The sequence below is a fragment of the Lathamus discolor genome, chromosome 2 (assembly GCF_037157495.1).
Source record: "Lathamus discolor isolate bLatDis1 chromosome 2, bLatDis1.hap1, whole genome shotgun sequence".
In the NCBI taxonomy this organism is placed as follows: domain Eukaryota; kingdom Metazoa; phylum Chordata; class Aves; order Psittaciformes; family Psittacidae; genus Lathamus; species Lathamus discolor.
The window spans coordinates 152,527,256-152,543,866 of record NC_088885.1 but is presented as its reverse complement, the minus strand read 5'-3'; the positions used below and the strand labels follow the sequence as shown (position 1 = coordinate 152,543,866).

At 43.6% G+C, this 16,611-nt stretch overlaps 1 protein-coding gene across 1 annotated transcript in view; it reads left to right on the top strand.

Moving 5' to 3' along the window:
- The first annotated feature begins 223 nt into the window (after positions 1 to 223).
- The window catches only part of NDRG1 (N-myc downstream regulated 1), a 39,601-nt gene continuing 23,213 nt past the window's right edge, over positions 224 to 16,611 (top strand). The window contains exons 1-3 of the mRNA XM_065668991.1: positions 224 to 331; positions 13,387 to 13,465; positions 15,776 to 15,811. Of these exons, the coding sequence (XP_065525063.1) occupies positions 13,403 to 13,465; positions 15,776 to 15,811 (99 nt within the window). The 5' untranslated portion in view covers positions 224 to 331; positions 13,387 to 13,402. The remainder of the gene's footprint in view (positions 332 to 13,386; positions 13,466 to 15,775; positions 15,812 to 16,611) is intronic.

Genomic DNA, 16,611 nt, shown 5'->3' with positions numbered 1-16,611 from the left:
GCGACTTGGAAGAAGGGGGGAACTGGGCTTGCGGGTGTGCACCAGGGATCCCCTTTGACATTTAGGGACCCTGTGCAAACCGGGCATCCGGCGTGCAGCCGCTGCAAACGTTTGCGGGTGACGACGGGGAGCCCTGGGGCGCGGGGACTGGCGGGCGGAGCCTCGGAACGGGTGGTGACCCGCCCCGTGCTCCCGCCGAGGGGCGGTGGCGGCGGCGGCGAAGGGCAGCGCCGCCCGGCGGGCGGGGCGCTGGCTATAAATCCGCCCCACGCCAGCAGGCGGGTGGCGTTTGGAGCGCGGTGGCGGCGCAGGGGCAGCTGTAGCGCGGCAGGTAAGGGAGGCTCCCCCCCGTCTGCACACACCTGCATACCTCCCCATCCATCCCCTTCTCTATCCATTCATCCCTCCATCTCCCCCGCGGACCTCGCAGCTCTTCAGAGGGCGCATCTTTGCATCATCCTCTTCCTTTTTATTGTCCTTGTAAATAAATCCCTTTCCCCCCCATTCCAAGCAGGGCTTTGCAGGAGGAGGGGGTGGGTGGCTCTTAGCAGGGTGGCGGTCCCGCGAAGGCAGGAGGGAGCAGCGGACGGGGTGTCCCGATCCATATCCTGGCTGTTCCCACTGATGGGGGCAGCTGCTGGATGCTGCTGTCACTGTCCGGGCTCCCCGGCAGCAGGAGTTTGGGGTGGGCTGGAGAGCAGCTGTGAAACGAAGGCACATACTTTTGCTACGGAAGTTGAGTACTGGCGCTTGTTGCTTGTGTGTCTCTGCTCTCGCAGCTCTGTGTTGGGTTTGAAGCAGAGGACAGACTGGTGTATCCAGCCTTTACTACTCGTTTGTTTCAGCGGGATTATTGCCTTCATGTGTGATGATAGGTGCAGTTTGCATCCGTGTTTACAGGTGCTGCTCAGGTTCACAGCACTTCAAAGCAGTGCTTGCAGTGGAGGCACAGACACATACTGGGTCTGATGAAATTTAATTTCATGAGGGAGGATGTTATGGTTAGCGCTTTCCATTGTGTTATGTTTTTCCTATGAAACACTTGCAAACTGGCATTGCTCACTGTTTTGTAAAGACCACAGTGCCTGATTTTGCACCCTATCCCCAGAATAGGAGTACTTCTAGGCTTCAGGTAGAATAACTATGCTATATATAACTATAATAGAATAACTGTTATTTGGATGATTTTCTCCTCATTTTGAATACAGAAAAATGCAGTTGTAGAGGTATGGAAGAGATCAAAAACAACCTAAAGCTTTCTGGCCAGGTTCTCTGCAAGGTGTTGCACTGTTTTCACTTACTGTGGCTTTTTGTCAATGTTTTGTGGCTGAGGCCAAGTGTGTCAAAGATACACAGCTGCTGGAAAACTCACTGTTGAGAGCAAGCAATGGCAACAGCCTGTGAACAGGAGCTATCAAATGGTTCAGGTAAACATGCAGGAAGCCTGCCTTAGCATTTTTAGTCTTGGCTGCTAGAGACATAACTTACATCAGAGCGTCAGCAAGTGGCGTTAAGCTGGTGCACTTTGAACTTGTCTTTGGGAGCATGTGGTGGGCTTCTTTTCTTTAAAGAAACTTGTGCTTTTTTAACCAGAGTCTAAGAAAGTTTGTGTGGCTTTATCACAAACACTTGAGTAAACAGCAGGCAGCTAATGCTGTGCGATGTCCTGTCCACAGCAAGGCTTTAATGACTGTGGATGAAATGGTGAAACTCGGGAGCAAAATGCAGCAAAAATGCAATCCTTAAAGGCTTGTACCATTTCCAGAGTGCCCTTGAAGACAAATGCATGAATGTGCCCAGGAGGAGCTAGTGTGTGTTTTGCCATGGAAAATGCAGATGCAGTGATAACAAGTTTGAATGTGGTAATGAGACCACTTAGGGGATGCGTGGATTCTGTACCTAATGTTTTTCAGTATAAACTTAACAGATGCCATGGGAAACTGGAAATCACAACTTCTCAGTTGGGATTCCTTGCACTGCAGTTCAGCAGGTACCTGAACAGGCTGGATTTAAACTTTGTGGGAGTTTTGTGTCGAACTTTTCAGTCAAACTGAGAGATGAACTCATCCCCTTAGGAATGGGCACTCTGCAAAGTGCCTGGCCTTGAACCAGGCTGGGGGAGAGGGATATAGAAGGTCTTGACAAGCTGTGTTTTTCATTTGTTTTCCTTAGAAAGAAGGTTTTGTGTTCCGGTTCCCTACATTCATTGGCCGCTTTACCCCAACTGACAGCAGGATAGAGATGTCAAAGTGTCAGGTGTCCACAGGATTTGGCAATAGACAAAGAAGTGTCACCCGCTGCTGAGGGAGGGCTCCCACATGCGCCTGCCTGTGTTTGGGAACCAGCATCTGCACCACCCAAAACCAGACTCAAGTTTGTCTGTTTCTGCCCTGCACAATGGCTTTTTTGTTCTTGCCAAAATAGAAAAGGAATGCTAAAACTGTGGGAGATCATCTGGGCAGCTTGTTTGAATGCTTGGTAAAAACAGCAGGATTCGCCCATTTTCTGCACTTTGGTGGGAGATGCTCTGCTCTTTGAATAGTCCTTTTTGCACTATGATGGTTATGGGGGGAGATCACAGGGCATCTTGGGAAACACTTTGTTATGGGAGCCTGATAAAAATAGCAATAAGGCTGTTGAGTAACTTGCTCTTCTAGTTCAGGTGGGATTAACAGTGAACTGTTGTGAGAAAACTCTGATTCAGATATTTAAACCCTAGTGATTAATTTGTTTGAAGTGCAATATACATCTCATAATGACCAGCTTAAGGGAAATTGCCAAATTTCTATTTTCCCATAGAAAATACTTTTTTTTCACTTAAACCATTACAGCCTGAAATCTGTTGCACAAAACATGGAGCATATATGTAATGAGACATTTCCTGCTTTTACTGCTTCAAAATAGGCAAAGAGTGAAAGAAAAGATACGGAAAGGGTGAAACTGGCTTGAAGGTCTTCAGAACAGAGACAACTAGAAACTGCGAGACTCTTAAATAACACAGATTCTAGTTGTAAACACTGCTGATGCACCACATCATGTGTACAGCTGGAAGCTGACAGCAGCAAAAGCCCATTTGCTGTCAGGGGAGAGTACAGCCTGGGAAACCAACAGCCGGAATCAGTTCAGCCCCAGCATTATGCAGCAGGAATGACTGTCTCTAGTTGCTCTGGTTTGACCACTTGAAAGGAAAACCTTCCAAAAGCCAGGAGATGCGACTGCTTGATACTAATAGGGATGAAATGCTGGTTTGTGAGATTGTGGATATCAAGATGAAGTGTGACTTCCAAGTGACTGTTTACATCTAACTTTCATGTTAGGTCACAGCACCCAGAAGTCTCAGGCAGAAGTACAGAAGAGCCCCATTTGTCCTATCAGTTTCACTAAATAAATGCTATTGTGTATAGACTGCCCTTCAGGGAAACATTTGTAAATTTACCTAATGAGTAATGGTGCTGCCCCGCAGCCTTTTTGGTTAAGGACTTTCCTGGGCTGTCGCGTGGGGAGTGGATCTTCAGCAAGTCAAGGAAGCAGTAGCTGCCCCTCTGCCATCTGTCAAAAGCTCTGCTCCAAAAGTTGCAAGTAAATTATTTGCCAGCACTGGAAAGTCATGGAAAATACTCTGAAACTGTTTAAAAAGCTGAGAATAAGGCAATCGCTCGTTCAGGTTTGGTGTGTGTGTTGCTATGGATGACTAAAATCTGGGTTAGGCTTCTTGGAAATCAATGGCTATGAATATAATGGCTATTGAACTTGGTCGTTTCTCTCAAATGGTGGTGGAGGGTTGTTTTTTCTCACATCTGGGTCGCTTCCAGAGCCCTGGGTGACTTCAGCGGGGCCATTCAGTGGGAGGTAATCCCTATTGTTAATTCCTTTTGGCTGCAGAGTTGGAGCAGCAGTAAGGAACCATTCACAGCTTCTCCTGAGTATGTGATCATATATCATTAAAGGGTTATTATGATATAATTAAACTCAGTGCTGAGCATCCATGAGAATCAGTACTATTATTTGCCATTTAATCCAGCGCAGCGAATGTGGAGTAAAGAGAAAGTAAAGCCTGCGGTTATCCAAGTTTCAGACTCAAAGCAGACGCTTCTATGTTGGATGATGAGGGAGATGAGTTTACTTTTAACTAAGGGTTGCTGCAGGATCAGGCCTGTTTTCTTTCCCAGCTGGCATGAGAGTGTTGTCTTTGGGTAATGCCCAGCAGTTTGTTGTCAAAGGGGGTGTTCTCCATGCAGAGGTGCTCCGCACTGTGCTTGCTGATGCACAGCTGGACTGCCTGTGCTGATGAAGTTTCCCACAGCTGTATCTGTACACAGCAGGATGCATGTCAGTTTTACTGCTTGAAGTCTGTGTGGCTGATCACGTTTCCTATGTTTCTTTTGGGTTTTGAGCTACTTCCTTTCAGTTAATTGTCACAATTTTAATACATCTTTTTCATCTGTCAGGGTTTTTTTTTTCCGGCTCTTGGTAGCTGGAAGTTGGTCAGTGCAGATCTTCCTTTTCAAGACCTGTTTTTAAAGCTGGATATTCACTATTTTTCCAAGCCTTTAACTGGCTGCTTCCTGTCTGAACTAAGTATAGCTTCAAAAGTATAGCTCTTAGCTTCTTTTCTGCCATGGATGTATAAGGCCACTCTGCTATTATGGTACAGATGATGTAAAAGTTAATGGAAAGAGCAAAGAGTAGGACATAGTCAGTTAGTAAAACAAATCTTTCCATGTTCTACCAAGCATCCCTTGGAGTTTTCATATGTGGTTTTATATGTCCTTGCCATTTCATCACTTACAGCTTGCCCTCTGTAAGAAATAGGGATTTTTAGGAAGCAAAAACCTAAATGATAAGGAAGGGTCTTGAATTAGTATTGCCCCTGACAAAGGCTCTGTTGGTGTCGAAAAGCAAAAGACTGGTAATATATCTTCTATTATATACATGTGTGTGTTTATTGGTAGGTACAAGATATAATGGAAAGTTCAGCAGCAAAGTAGAATGAAACTTTTAAGGGAATACACTCAGCAGACATCCAGACAGGAAGTGCACTATTAGAGGAAGGAAGGATTGCTTTTGCTGTGGGATTTTTGGGTTGCTTCCTTCAGGAAGCTCATGCGCACCTTGTCAAAATAATGATGTCATTTTCATACTGCTATAGTTTGAGTGTTCTAAATATATTTTGTTTATTGCATGTTATGTGTGTAACATACCCCTGCTAAAGTTTAAGATGCATTTGTGTCCTTAGCAAGAGTTGCAACATGGTTATGTGACTAGTCTATGAAGCAGAAGCACTGCAGTTTTAAGAGGATGCCTTATATTAAGGCAAATTCAAAATGATTGAATTTTGATTCAATTTAAGATAATTTAATTTAAGACTATCTCATCATTTTCCCATGTGAAACATGCTGAATTTTATGAAGTTGTGTATAAAATCCCACTCTTACATAAAAACTTGGGCATGCATACTCCAACCCCTGTTGTAAACACAGCCTGGAAAGTGGTAAGTTCTCTGCCTGATATAATAGATGTTAACCTGGAGAATGGATGGGTAAGGTTTTGAAAGAAGTCAGCTGAGGATGAATTGCTTTTTGTCCACTTTAAAGGATTTTGAAAGGCCTTATTTTGAGAATCAAGAAGTATTCTGGCACTGGATGGTGCTGACTTAGACTCCCTCACCAGTCCCTTCTGTTGTGGTATGGGCATGAGTGTGCTCAGTCATTAGGAAGATCATATTGTATCTGTAGGTGTTGAGGCTTGCAGGCAATGGAAGACTCTTACCCAAATCTAGTCCTCAGTACTTCAGCATATGCAAATGCTTAAATTTGGTTAATTTCATAATGAGACATTCATGGGAAGAATGAAAGATGAGTCCTTAACACAATGGCCACTTGTGTGTAGTTTGAGTCCAGATTAAGATCTAGAATGCTGAAGTTCATTCCAGAAAAGGGGACTGGGAGCTCACAGGAACAAAATAATACCCATAAATTATGCTTTTCTTCTCAAAACCAAACAAAAAGCCTCCAGACACTTGTCAGGGCTGAAGTTTCCCATGATATCTTGGCAGGGCTTATAAAGAGTACTTGAGATAGTGATGAGCAAGCAATTCTAATAGGTGGCAGAACATGTTGTGTATGTACTCAGAAGCTGTAACCCATAAAATATGACCTAATGAGTAAACTGAAATAAAGATACATCATCAGCCTTAGCTGTGATGTTTTGTAACTTAAGTACTCGTCTTTGCATCATCAACATGAAAATACAAAACATGAAAAGAAACCACTATATACTTGCAAGGATACAACCTAGAGACCCAGATAACATTCCTCATCTCTGAGTATATGTTGAGCCTGACCCTTCTCGAATAATCTGTGTTTTTGCCTCTATCTTGCATGGAAACACGCCCTTTTTGAAGCAGTTGCAGCTGGGTAGAAGCTATGAAGTATAGCTATGAAAGCATGGCAGATTGAGAACAGGAGGGGGTGGTGAGCATGGCCTGACACTGGTGAGCTGCAGGAACAATAGCTTGTTTCTTGTCTGTTTAGACAGCAATCTTTGTGGCAGAAGCTGTCTCTTCCATGCAACGGAATGCCTAGTGCATCTTTGCAGCATTTGTTATTTAATCTGCCTCTAAAGCCCAGTCTAGCACCTAGGTGCAATGCAGGTGTCTGGTTCTGTACCAAAGCATTGCCTTTAGTCTTTGCTTAAAACCTTTATGTTTGCAGCCAGCTGAAGGAGGAGTGGGATGGATGTAGAGAAAGATGTTGAGAGGATGCTAGGAGGGTGCTGGGGCAGTGGAAGGAGACAGGCTGATGGGTGGGGTAAGAAAACAAAGCTGGAGAAGGCAGCTGATTGTTCTCCACTCTTTCCGCCCTGCAGTGCTGCCACCCACAGCCCGGAGTCCTTTCAAGCTCAAGTGCAATATTGGCACCAGCACAAATGGGCATAACGTGTTTCCAAACCACCTGAGGCTGCAGGTGTACCATTTCTTACAAAAGCCCTGGGTTCCCCCATCTCCACCCTCTGTCATCACAGCCTGCAAGGACTGTTTGCAGCCATGTCAACAGTAAGCAGTGGCTGCTTGAAGGTTGGGATGACAGGGATTTCCAGGAGTCATTAGTAATTTTAATCTATTTAAAGAAACTTCACATTATTGGAGATAACTGCTTTTCATAGAGGTGTGACCAGAAGCAGTTTCAGGTGCCAGATGCTAAAGAAACGTGGATTTCATAGAACTTGATTAGGGTTTGTAATCTGACCCTCATGGGGTTGTAACATGATAATGTAAGTAGTATTAGGTATTGCAGCAACAGGGAAGAAGACCGAAGACGTTGCAAACTCTCCACTTCCCTGCTGGCTAGGAATAGAATAGCTGTTTGTTATATTGGGGTGGGGGGGACAACAGGGGTGACCAGATAGGTGTGATGGGGACAGCAGACATAATCTTTGGGTAGCACACCCAAAGAAACACAAAGCCAGTTTCTACTCCTGTGAAGAATGGGAGGACCCTGAGCTTTCCAAGGAACATTCATCATTGCATCCCACAGCGAGAGGATTGTGCAAGCTGCGTTGCAGCAGTTTTCTTGCTCAACATCTGCGGAGTAGACAGAAGGCTTGCTTCCAGCTCACTTTGTTTTGATGCTACTATCAGTGTGCAGCTGCCAGAGCCTATCATGCGTCTGAAGAGCAACCAGTCCCTGGTCTGAGGAAATGGCAGTTTAAAGGCTGTGTTCAATGTCAGAGCTATTGCAGCTCAACAGCTCTGTGCCAGTTGTACAAGTGAAAAACAACCAGGAGAAAAGGACCAGAGATGAGCTTGGAGATCCTCTTTCTAACTGCATGGATATGCCAAAGCCTTGGGGATGCTGCAGACCCAGACCTGTGTGTTGTTGGTCTGGGTGGTATCAGCTGCTGGCTCTTTCCTCGCAGCCTTCTTCTCCCGGTTGTTACTTGGCACAAGGCTCAAGTTCTCAGCTGAAACATTCAGGTTCCCTAATCAGATTGATTAGCACACAGCATAAGTCTAAACTTAAAAGTGGCTAAAACTTTAAGCCCTTTTTGCTTTTTGGCTTTGAAAATCACTGTTCCGCTACATTATGCTCCTAAACCCCTCCTTTTCCCTTGGTTGCCAGCTCTTATTTTCAACTAGAGCCTTCACTAAAGCATGCTTGTGGAGCAGCTCACAAAGGGGATTAAAAGGAAATAAAAGCAAATTGGTTAGAAACAAATAAAAAGCAATTAAACTGAGTGTTGGCTGTGTGCTGTGCTTGAAGAGGGCTGGGTGATGGTGGTTCTCAGGACAGCTGTGAACCGGAGGCCACCGAGCAGTGTAGCTGTCTCAGTTCTCTGATATTTAATTTAACGCTTTGATTCCTGACCTTTTCTGAGTTGAAACTTGAGGTTATTTAAGGGTTACTTTGTGTCAGGGTATTAACTTTTAGTTGCAAACTGAGACAATCATGTATAACCAGAGGGTAAGGAAACCCAGAGAGGCCCAAGTAGTTGAGTGTCTTCAGTTGCTGCTCAGACTGCTTAGTCAGGTGCTGCTTACTGTCAAAAGTTATCTGCCTTTTTATAAAGCGGAGGACCTGCTATAAAACCTCTTCGTGCTTTATTGTCAGAATTATGTCAGAGAAAATCAGTAACACGGCACACAAAGGACCTCGTGACCAGTGCCTGTAACAAAGAGTAGCTTAAACAGGGCAGAGTGTGGGCAGATGCTTATGCATGAACTGCTTTGGATGCTTGCAAAATGCATCATTTTCAAATGAATCACAAACGGGAAGATGGGATTTGTCAAGTTTATTATCAAATGTCTGAAATGTAAACTGCACTTAATGAGAGCATGCACTGTGTATGGCCCATAACCATACATGGGTGCTATTAACTGATGTCCACTTGTCTCTGTTTAGTGGAGACAAGTTTTCACAAGCTGCTTTCCAGTGATTTTGGTACCGGGCTAGTTTGCAGTATTTACTGTTAATGACTGGAAGAGGTCTAATTGACCATATTTAAGGCTCAAATGCTGTTTGAGCACCACAGTAACTTTCCTGGCTTCATTGTCAGGAAACCTGAGCGCCTTGGGTATTTCTCTGACCTGGAACTGATGGGGATCTTTGTTAATCAACTTTTCAGAGCTCTGGATACGTCTTAGCTCTCTCCATCCTTGCTTCATCTATGCTTCTATAACAGTGCTTTGAGCTGCTGCAGATGTTCAAAGCCTCAAATTGCCACCCATGGCCTTCCTACTTGTTTTGGTGCCTGAGCTCTGAAGATGCTTGTGTCTTTCAAGAGATAAAGTGCAGAGTGATATGGCTGGATTGGAAACACCTGCCCTGTCTGGCCCTGGAGCTGAAGTCTCATGTGGTCCCTCTCCTTCCAAAGAGAGAACACCAGTGCCTGGAAGCTGTGACCCTTGGTGCCCACAGTCTTCTCCCTCTTTGCCATTAGCTGCTCATGAGTATATAATACATATAAAGTGATTGCTCAGCCTGTGAAGATGGGAATGCCATCAGGCTGCTCTAGTGAGGTTACCCTTCTGTATATCAGTACTCAAAAGGACAATAACCTCTGCAGCCAGTGTTTAAACAAGCTGTTTTGAAGAAAGTGCTGCCTTTATGAAACACTCAGGCAGGAGTCTTTTCCTGTTCTTTGTTTTCCATGATAGCATGTAAATAAGAAGCAGTTGGGTATGAGGGCAGAGGTAAATCACATAGTGCTGGTAGCAGTTTCCCCAGCCCTTTCTGAATGTGAAACCATCATGCTTGACAATGCACCCTGTGGCACAAACTTGGACAACCATGTGTGTCATCAGAAGAATAAAGTCTGGAACAAGGGATCTTTGAACTTGTTTAGCTTCTGAGCTTGGAATGAATTTGGTCACGTATCTCAGGATTACCTAATGTTTGGCACTTGTGATTGCAACACTGCTGGTGTCTGAGGATGGGCGGCCTGATGTGTGGCTTCTTAGCTTTTTTGTAGGGATCCTTGTTGTGCAAAGCCAGGCTGCACAACCATCTTCTGGTCCCTGCTGCCAAAACAAGGCTCCAGCAATAACTATCCCTCCAGCAATGATGCAGAGGGCCAGCAGATATATTTTGAACCTTTAAGAGCAAAATAATAAGGCTCAGTAAAATGATTTCTGAGCCTTGGTTATGACACTTGCTGTGGTGGTTTTGGGTTTGGGCTGGAATGGGCATAGAAAAGCCTCTTTGGATGAAATTAGTGAAAATTATACTGCACAGATGACTTCACTGTTCCCCATGCCCCCTTTGTTCTGAGAGGCTGGTTTAATGCCTTTCCTGCTAGTTGGCAAACGTAGATATATGATGAGTCTTAAAGCACTTTGCCAGCTGTAAAAGTGCCTTAAAACTTTACTTTTTGGTTAGTTAGAAGTATGATTGTTTTGAAACTTAATCCTCTGAGCAGCAATTGTATCCGATACCTGGGTGCGGGGTGATGGGTGTTTAATGGATGGAGGTGGTCCCTGAGGCCTCTCAGCAGGCGGAATTGGCCAAGTGGAGTGAAAAAAGTTGGTTTTCTCCAAGTTGGCAACTTTACTATTTGCAGATACAAATGAACTTTGTCTTCTGCACTGTGAGGCAAGTGCTTTGAAATAGGTATGAAGGGATGCTTGTACAGTTATCTATTTAGGAGCATTACACAGTTACATTAGCTTCAAGCTATTCTGTCACCCGATGTGGGGAGCACAAAGCACCTATTTAGAGATTACAAAATTTGTGCTGAAAAGAGGTGGTACAAAATCACTTCCCCAGCATCTTTCTCTCTGGGAAATCAGATGTTTTTTACAGTGCTGTCAGATAGCAGGGCTTTGTTTGCCAGCGCTCGTGAACAAACAGCATGCTGTTGTGCTGCCTTATCACAAGGTTGTTTCTTGGTAGGAATGCATCAGGTATTCCTGGGGCAGAGAAGGAAAACCCAGAGCTTGGAAACTGCCTGATCTGTAAACATTATGTGGCTCCGAGATCTGGTGTCTTTCCAAAAGCAAGGACTAGGTACATGTCGGGCTTTTGTTCAGCACACTTTATGGCAGTCATGTAATCTGCTGGTCAGCACTTCCTAGTGCTGGTTCTTTCGGAAACATAGAGCAACAACTTTGAACTATTATGAAAACAGGATTGTTTTTTAAGGCTATAAAAGGCATCCATCTTGTTCTTCTTGGCACGGGTTTTCTGGTCATTTGTAGTCAATGCTCCGAGCCCCTGAAAATCTGAAACTATCCCATGTAAACAACTTTCTTCCACAAACACTTGCTGTGGCTTTGTTCCCTGAGCTGCTTCTTACTGGAAAACTGCAGGGGACCTGGCTTCTTACTTTCCTTCCCTATAGGGAAAACATGGAAAAATCTCTCGCACTTCGAGTCCTTGTTGCAAAACTAGGTGCAATATTAAGGTGCTATTTTTGTCTTCATTTGTTGAATTGCATAAAGCCGTTTGTGTTGGGTGCAAGTGTGTGTAAATGTTTTTAACCTCCAGAGACTGCAAAGGCATTTATCTTCCCCCTCTGCCATGCACAATTGGTCACTGTGTGGAATGGCAGCTTACGTAGATGGCCGTAATCATGAAAATATGTAGCACTAGTTTTGAAATGTCACTTTCAGTTGCTTGAATTTTTGGCAAACTTGGTTTTTGCTTGTTCTTCGTGATTAAAATCTGTAATGGACAGAACTGACTGGAAAATCTGGAGGAAAAGGGTGAATTGGGGGTGACTGCTAGGGGCTTAACTCTGCATTGACTCTTCTCACTCGGCACTTTGTTGTAAATTTGGATTATTGCTGGCAGTTTTGTTCCTATCCAATGTCTCAAGTGGTGGTGTTAAATATTCCTGAAGCTTTTCTATATGCCTAAAATCCCCAGTCAAACTCTTGATCAAAAATCCACCCAATTGCATAGCTAGCAAGAAGGGTTCCTAAAATCTGAAACTGTTTGCACATGGACACCAGTGCTTTTTCAGCATTAACTTTCTTAATGTGTGTGTGTGCCACTTCAAAGCTTCCCACAGCATCCAGCCATCTTGCATCTTCTCATTAGGGCATCTTTGCCCAGGGAAAAGTGTATTGAGCTGGCCCGTGGATGTTCCTGTGGGCATCACAGCCTTTCTTGAGCACCAGCTTATTTCTGTAGGGAGGGCTGATTGGTTTAAATCAGATTTAAATCAGGAGGTGAGAAACCATAGTTTACAGAATCTATTTAAATTGTGTTCTGTAGCTGTGTATCTTCAGGAAAATTGTTAATAGTGTTTGCGGTTAACACAGTCAATAACTCTTAAACATGTTTCAACCTTTTTGGCTTGCTTTGACTGCACTTACGCATAGGTTTCACTTGAGACAGTTCTAAGCTTTTCTTAGAAAGTAAATAGTTGATTTGTGTTACAGTTGTGTAGTTAATAAATATCCTTTTCTTTGTCCAAAGATGCCTCAGACCCACATGATGATAGGAGTTTGTCCAGCAGGCAGAGGATAGGCAATAAACATACTTTGTCATCTTGCTGTTAAAAGTGATCTGGCTTTCCTTGAAAACTGCTTGTTTCATTAGAGCTTTGCAGGGAGCAGCCTTCTGTCTCTGGCACCTTATCTTTGTCAAGAGGATGACAACATGGAGTTCTTTCTAGCTCACTGATATGATTGCTGAACTGAGATGCCTCTTGGTTCAAATGCGAAAGGCGCACTGCATCTGCAGCACAACCTGCTCTGCCTTACCAATTCAGCTTCCCACAGATGAGGGAATCACAGTGCCAGTCTTTTCCTACAGCAGAATATAGCAGTCTTGTTCCTTCTTTTGGCAGTACTGGAAATGGACCTTGTAGATGTCCACTCAAAGGACTGTCTGTTTTACTTGGTACTGTTTGTTCAGATCAAGGACGGTGTTTCTGTCCCAAAGAATGGAGCACATTGATCTGAGAGTAAAGTGATGCTAATAAGCTTCCAGTTTTCTTATGGTAAATAATGGAGAGGGAGCCTGCATCAAAAAAGGAAGAAAAGTATGTTGGAGACAATTATTCAAGCTGATTTCAGAAGGTGGCTGTGGAAATTTGGCTGTGCCTCCTTTCACCTGTGAAATGACAGTGTTCATGACACCCTCTGTGCTGGTCCCTAACCGTTTTCCTCGTTCATTCCCTGTTTCGAAGCTGCCAAACTTTCGTTTGATCTCGCAGCCTTAATATTTCTTTAATCTTGTATTGTGCAGGAGTGTGTGTATATATAAATAAACCAGGGAGGCATTTTACGAGAGATTCATAACCTTCTTGCCAAAGGTCTTTTAAACTATAATCTGAGACAGTGGGTCACTGCTGGGGTGGGTGGGTGGAGCAGGACCTTTATTTGTTCCTGTATTTCATCTTTGATGTAAGCTGAGAACAAATCTTTTTTCATCTTTCCAGATATCAGCTACTGACCATGTCAACAGAGTTCCAGGATGCTCACCTTACAGAGGTGAAACCTCTGGTGGAGAAGGAGGAGGTAAATAAAGCTTCTTAGAGCTTATGCATTTTATTTCAGGGCTGCAGTTAGAACTGCATATGTGCTCTTAGGTTAATTGTAACATATTGTATGGAAGAAACAAGTAGAAGAAACTGGAGATGGAGTAAGTGTGGGGTGTTTTAAGTAATGCAAAACCAAGACTTAATTGGTTGATCTTTTTTGGCCTGTGGTTTTACTCTTCTCTAATGCTGATCTGATGGTGGCGTTTTTTCTCTTGAATGCTCTGGGTGTCTTTAGCTATTTAGAATGATGTCAATAGAGCTATCTCATATAAGTCTGTCTATACCTATAGACTTTTCAATGCAAAGATAAAGACATTGTTTTGTCAACTGCCATCAAAGGAGGCACAGAGAGAGCCTTTATTTTTTCCCTTGGGCACATCTGGGTCCAGAGGTTCAGCTGTGCCCCATCTAGTCCTCTCTAACTGCACTGAGATATGAGTTACAGCCAAAGCGCTATCAGGTCTGCAGCTGGCTTGAGTGTGCATGAGCTGCATCCTTTTGCTGGCATTGCAGTGGAGAAACATCCCAACATCTTAGCCTTTTTGATTTGTTTTTTGCTTGTACTTCTTTCCATTTGTTTTGGGTTTTTTTCACCATTTTCTTCAAAGATCTGCTCACAGCATCTGGGCTCAGTATCTGACTCTTCAGTTGTAGCCATACTCTGTGCTGTGGTATGTTCATGGCAAACAAATCACTGCAATACATGAAGAAACTTCTCAGCTTTTTTTCTTGACACAAACCTAGCTTTTTCTTTTATTCCCAAGGATTTTAATTCTTGACAATGACGTCTATAACCTTGTTGGGCTTTTTTCTGGTTTTCTACACTAGAACTATTAATTGCTCTATTTCTGCTACTTTCTTTTCTATTCCCTACCTCTTTTGCGTAAACACTTCAGAAAATTATTTGCACTTGCAAACTGCACTGAAACGGCTCGAGCAACTTTAAACACAGCTCCTCTGCCAAGGACATTGCATGAAAGCAGAACTTGTTTGGATACCAGTGAATGCAGCACTCAGATGTTTCAGAGACTAACATCCCTTTTTAATGCCAATATTGTTCAGTAACAGCAAAGCAAAGGAGATACTAAGCAGAGTCCTATGCATACTAAATGCCTTTGCTGCAAAGTTCAGAAATATCTTAAAACACTGATCAGCTTCCTTGGTTTCTGTATCCTGTAGATCAAAAGTTGGAATCCTGAAAAAGAACCCTGTATGCTTTTGTTCATGATATTACCTTTATGTTTTGCCTATGTGGAGAAACTAGCACAGAGTTTGACTTCCTCTTTGGCCATTCTTCACATAGATGAAGGGGGTACTTAATGTATTATGAGTAGTGGAAAAGATTGCCCCGAAAGACACTCGGCACATGCTAAGGTTAACAGTGGAGTTGGTGTGGACTTGATGGTGCACTCAAAATTTGTTGTGCTTAGCTTTCTTCTAAAGGTGAGTCTTATTTCATATGCTGTCTATATGGATGCCACATACGGTTATTCCTTTCAACCCCACTGGCACACCAGTGTATGAAACCAGCTATGTTTAAAAGGTTGAGAGACCAACAGTATAGCAAGATTAAAACATATCATATTGTCTAATGCTAAGGCTGTGTAAAATGACTTCCACAAGCTCAGCCAGCCCTTTAGCTACTTGTTTGTATGTACAACACACTGCCCAATTGCCTAAAGATCATGGCTCTAGAGTCCTGTTGTAACTACAGGTTGGACTGCAATGCTTTGAGGCCCATTGTCTGAGACAATATTGCCCAAGATGGCAACAGTATTGCTTCAGCATCTTCCGTCCTTAATTTACCTGGGCTCCTGGGACTAAGTGACCTCATTCCAAGGATCCTCATCTTTGCTTTTTATCACAATGCTTTTTGCAAGCTTTGGTTTCTCTGTTGTACTGTGCAGATACAAGATGTTTGCTTGGCTGCTCTTCCCCCTGTTTACAGCCCTCCAGTGGAACTACAAGTTTGACTTCTTCCTTTTCTTTTTAGTAAAAGCGGGTGACTGGAAGATACTTCTTCCCTTGAAGTTATAAGCCTCTTAGACTACTGGAGGTGGGGAGGATGTCACCCAACTCCTTTCAGGTGGAGAACCTCCACGGGCACATGAGCTTGTCAGTAACACTGATGGCTAGTCACAAGTTGGAATGGACCTGTGTCCAGCCAGCCTCCCAAAGCCTAATTTTTGGCTAGGATAAAACCCTTCTTGAGTACAGAACCAGTGGGTTAGAACACAGGTGTAGATGCAAAAGCTGCATGCATTAATGCTTTAAAATCTCTTCACAGGCTATCACTCGCCTCCTTCCAGACTTCGATGTTCAGGCAAGTAGAGCTATTCTTTATTATTAATTATCATCATAATCATTGTTATTTGTTATTATTTTGTTAAAAGGGGGAACTGAATTGATGCTTTGAGAAAATAGCAAAATGCAGTCAGAAATGACTGCCTGCTTGCCACAATTGCTGTTACTGTGGGAGAAGGGTCTGAATGGGGCTCTGATATAGTGATGTGAAGAGGACTGCAGGAGGTCTTTTCAGACTGAAGCTGAGAAAGCTTCATCCAAAAGGGGTGGCTGGGTTGCAAGCAGTTCTATTCTTGCTAAGAGAATGAGTTTCTTCAGCAGTGGTAGTGAAAGCAAAATATTCCTCTCCTACATGGACACACACTTTCCCCAATTAATTTGCTTTCATTAGCAATGTGCATGTGTTTCCTTGGAGGAAATGCTCCTCTCTATGCTGTTGAAAGCTTCCAAAAGACTCCTGAAGCCTGTAGAGCAGTGGAAGGCACTAAGCAATCAATTTTGCACTGTAATAGGAGTGGTGATAGTTTCTGTATACTTATTTACAGTCAGAACAGGAAAGTTCATAAAGCACACCACTGGGTCAGATGGTGGCTTTCCACTTTCCCATGTGTCATGCTTTTGAGAGGTGACTTTGTAACTCTTTTAGCTCTCCTCTTCTATTACTGGCATGTGAGCTCCTGACAGGGAAGTTTGTCATTGCTGGTTCTTAAACTGGCTGTTGGAGTCGGGCTGTGTTGAAATGGAAGGGAGGGAGGCCAGGATGCTTATACCTACCTCAACAAGAATTCCCACCACTGAGGACAAGAAGGTGTATGTGTT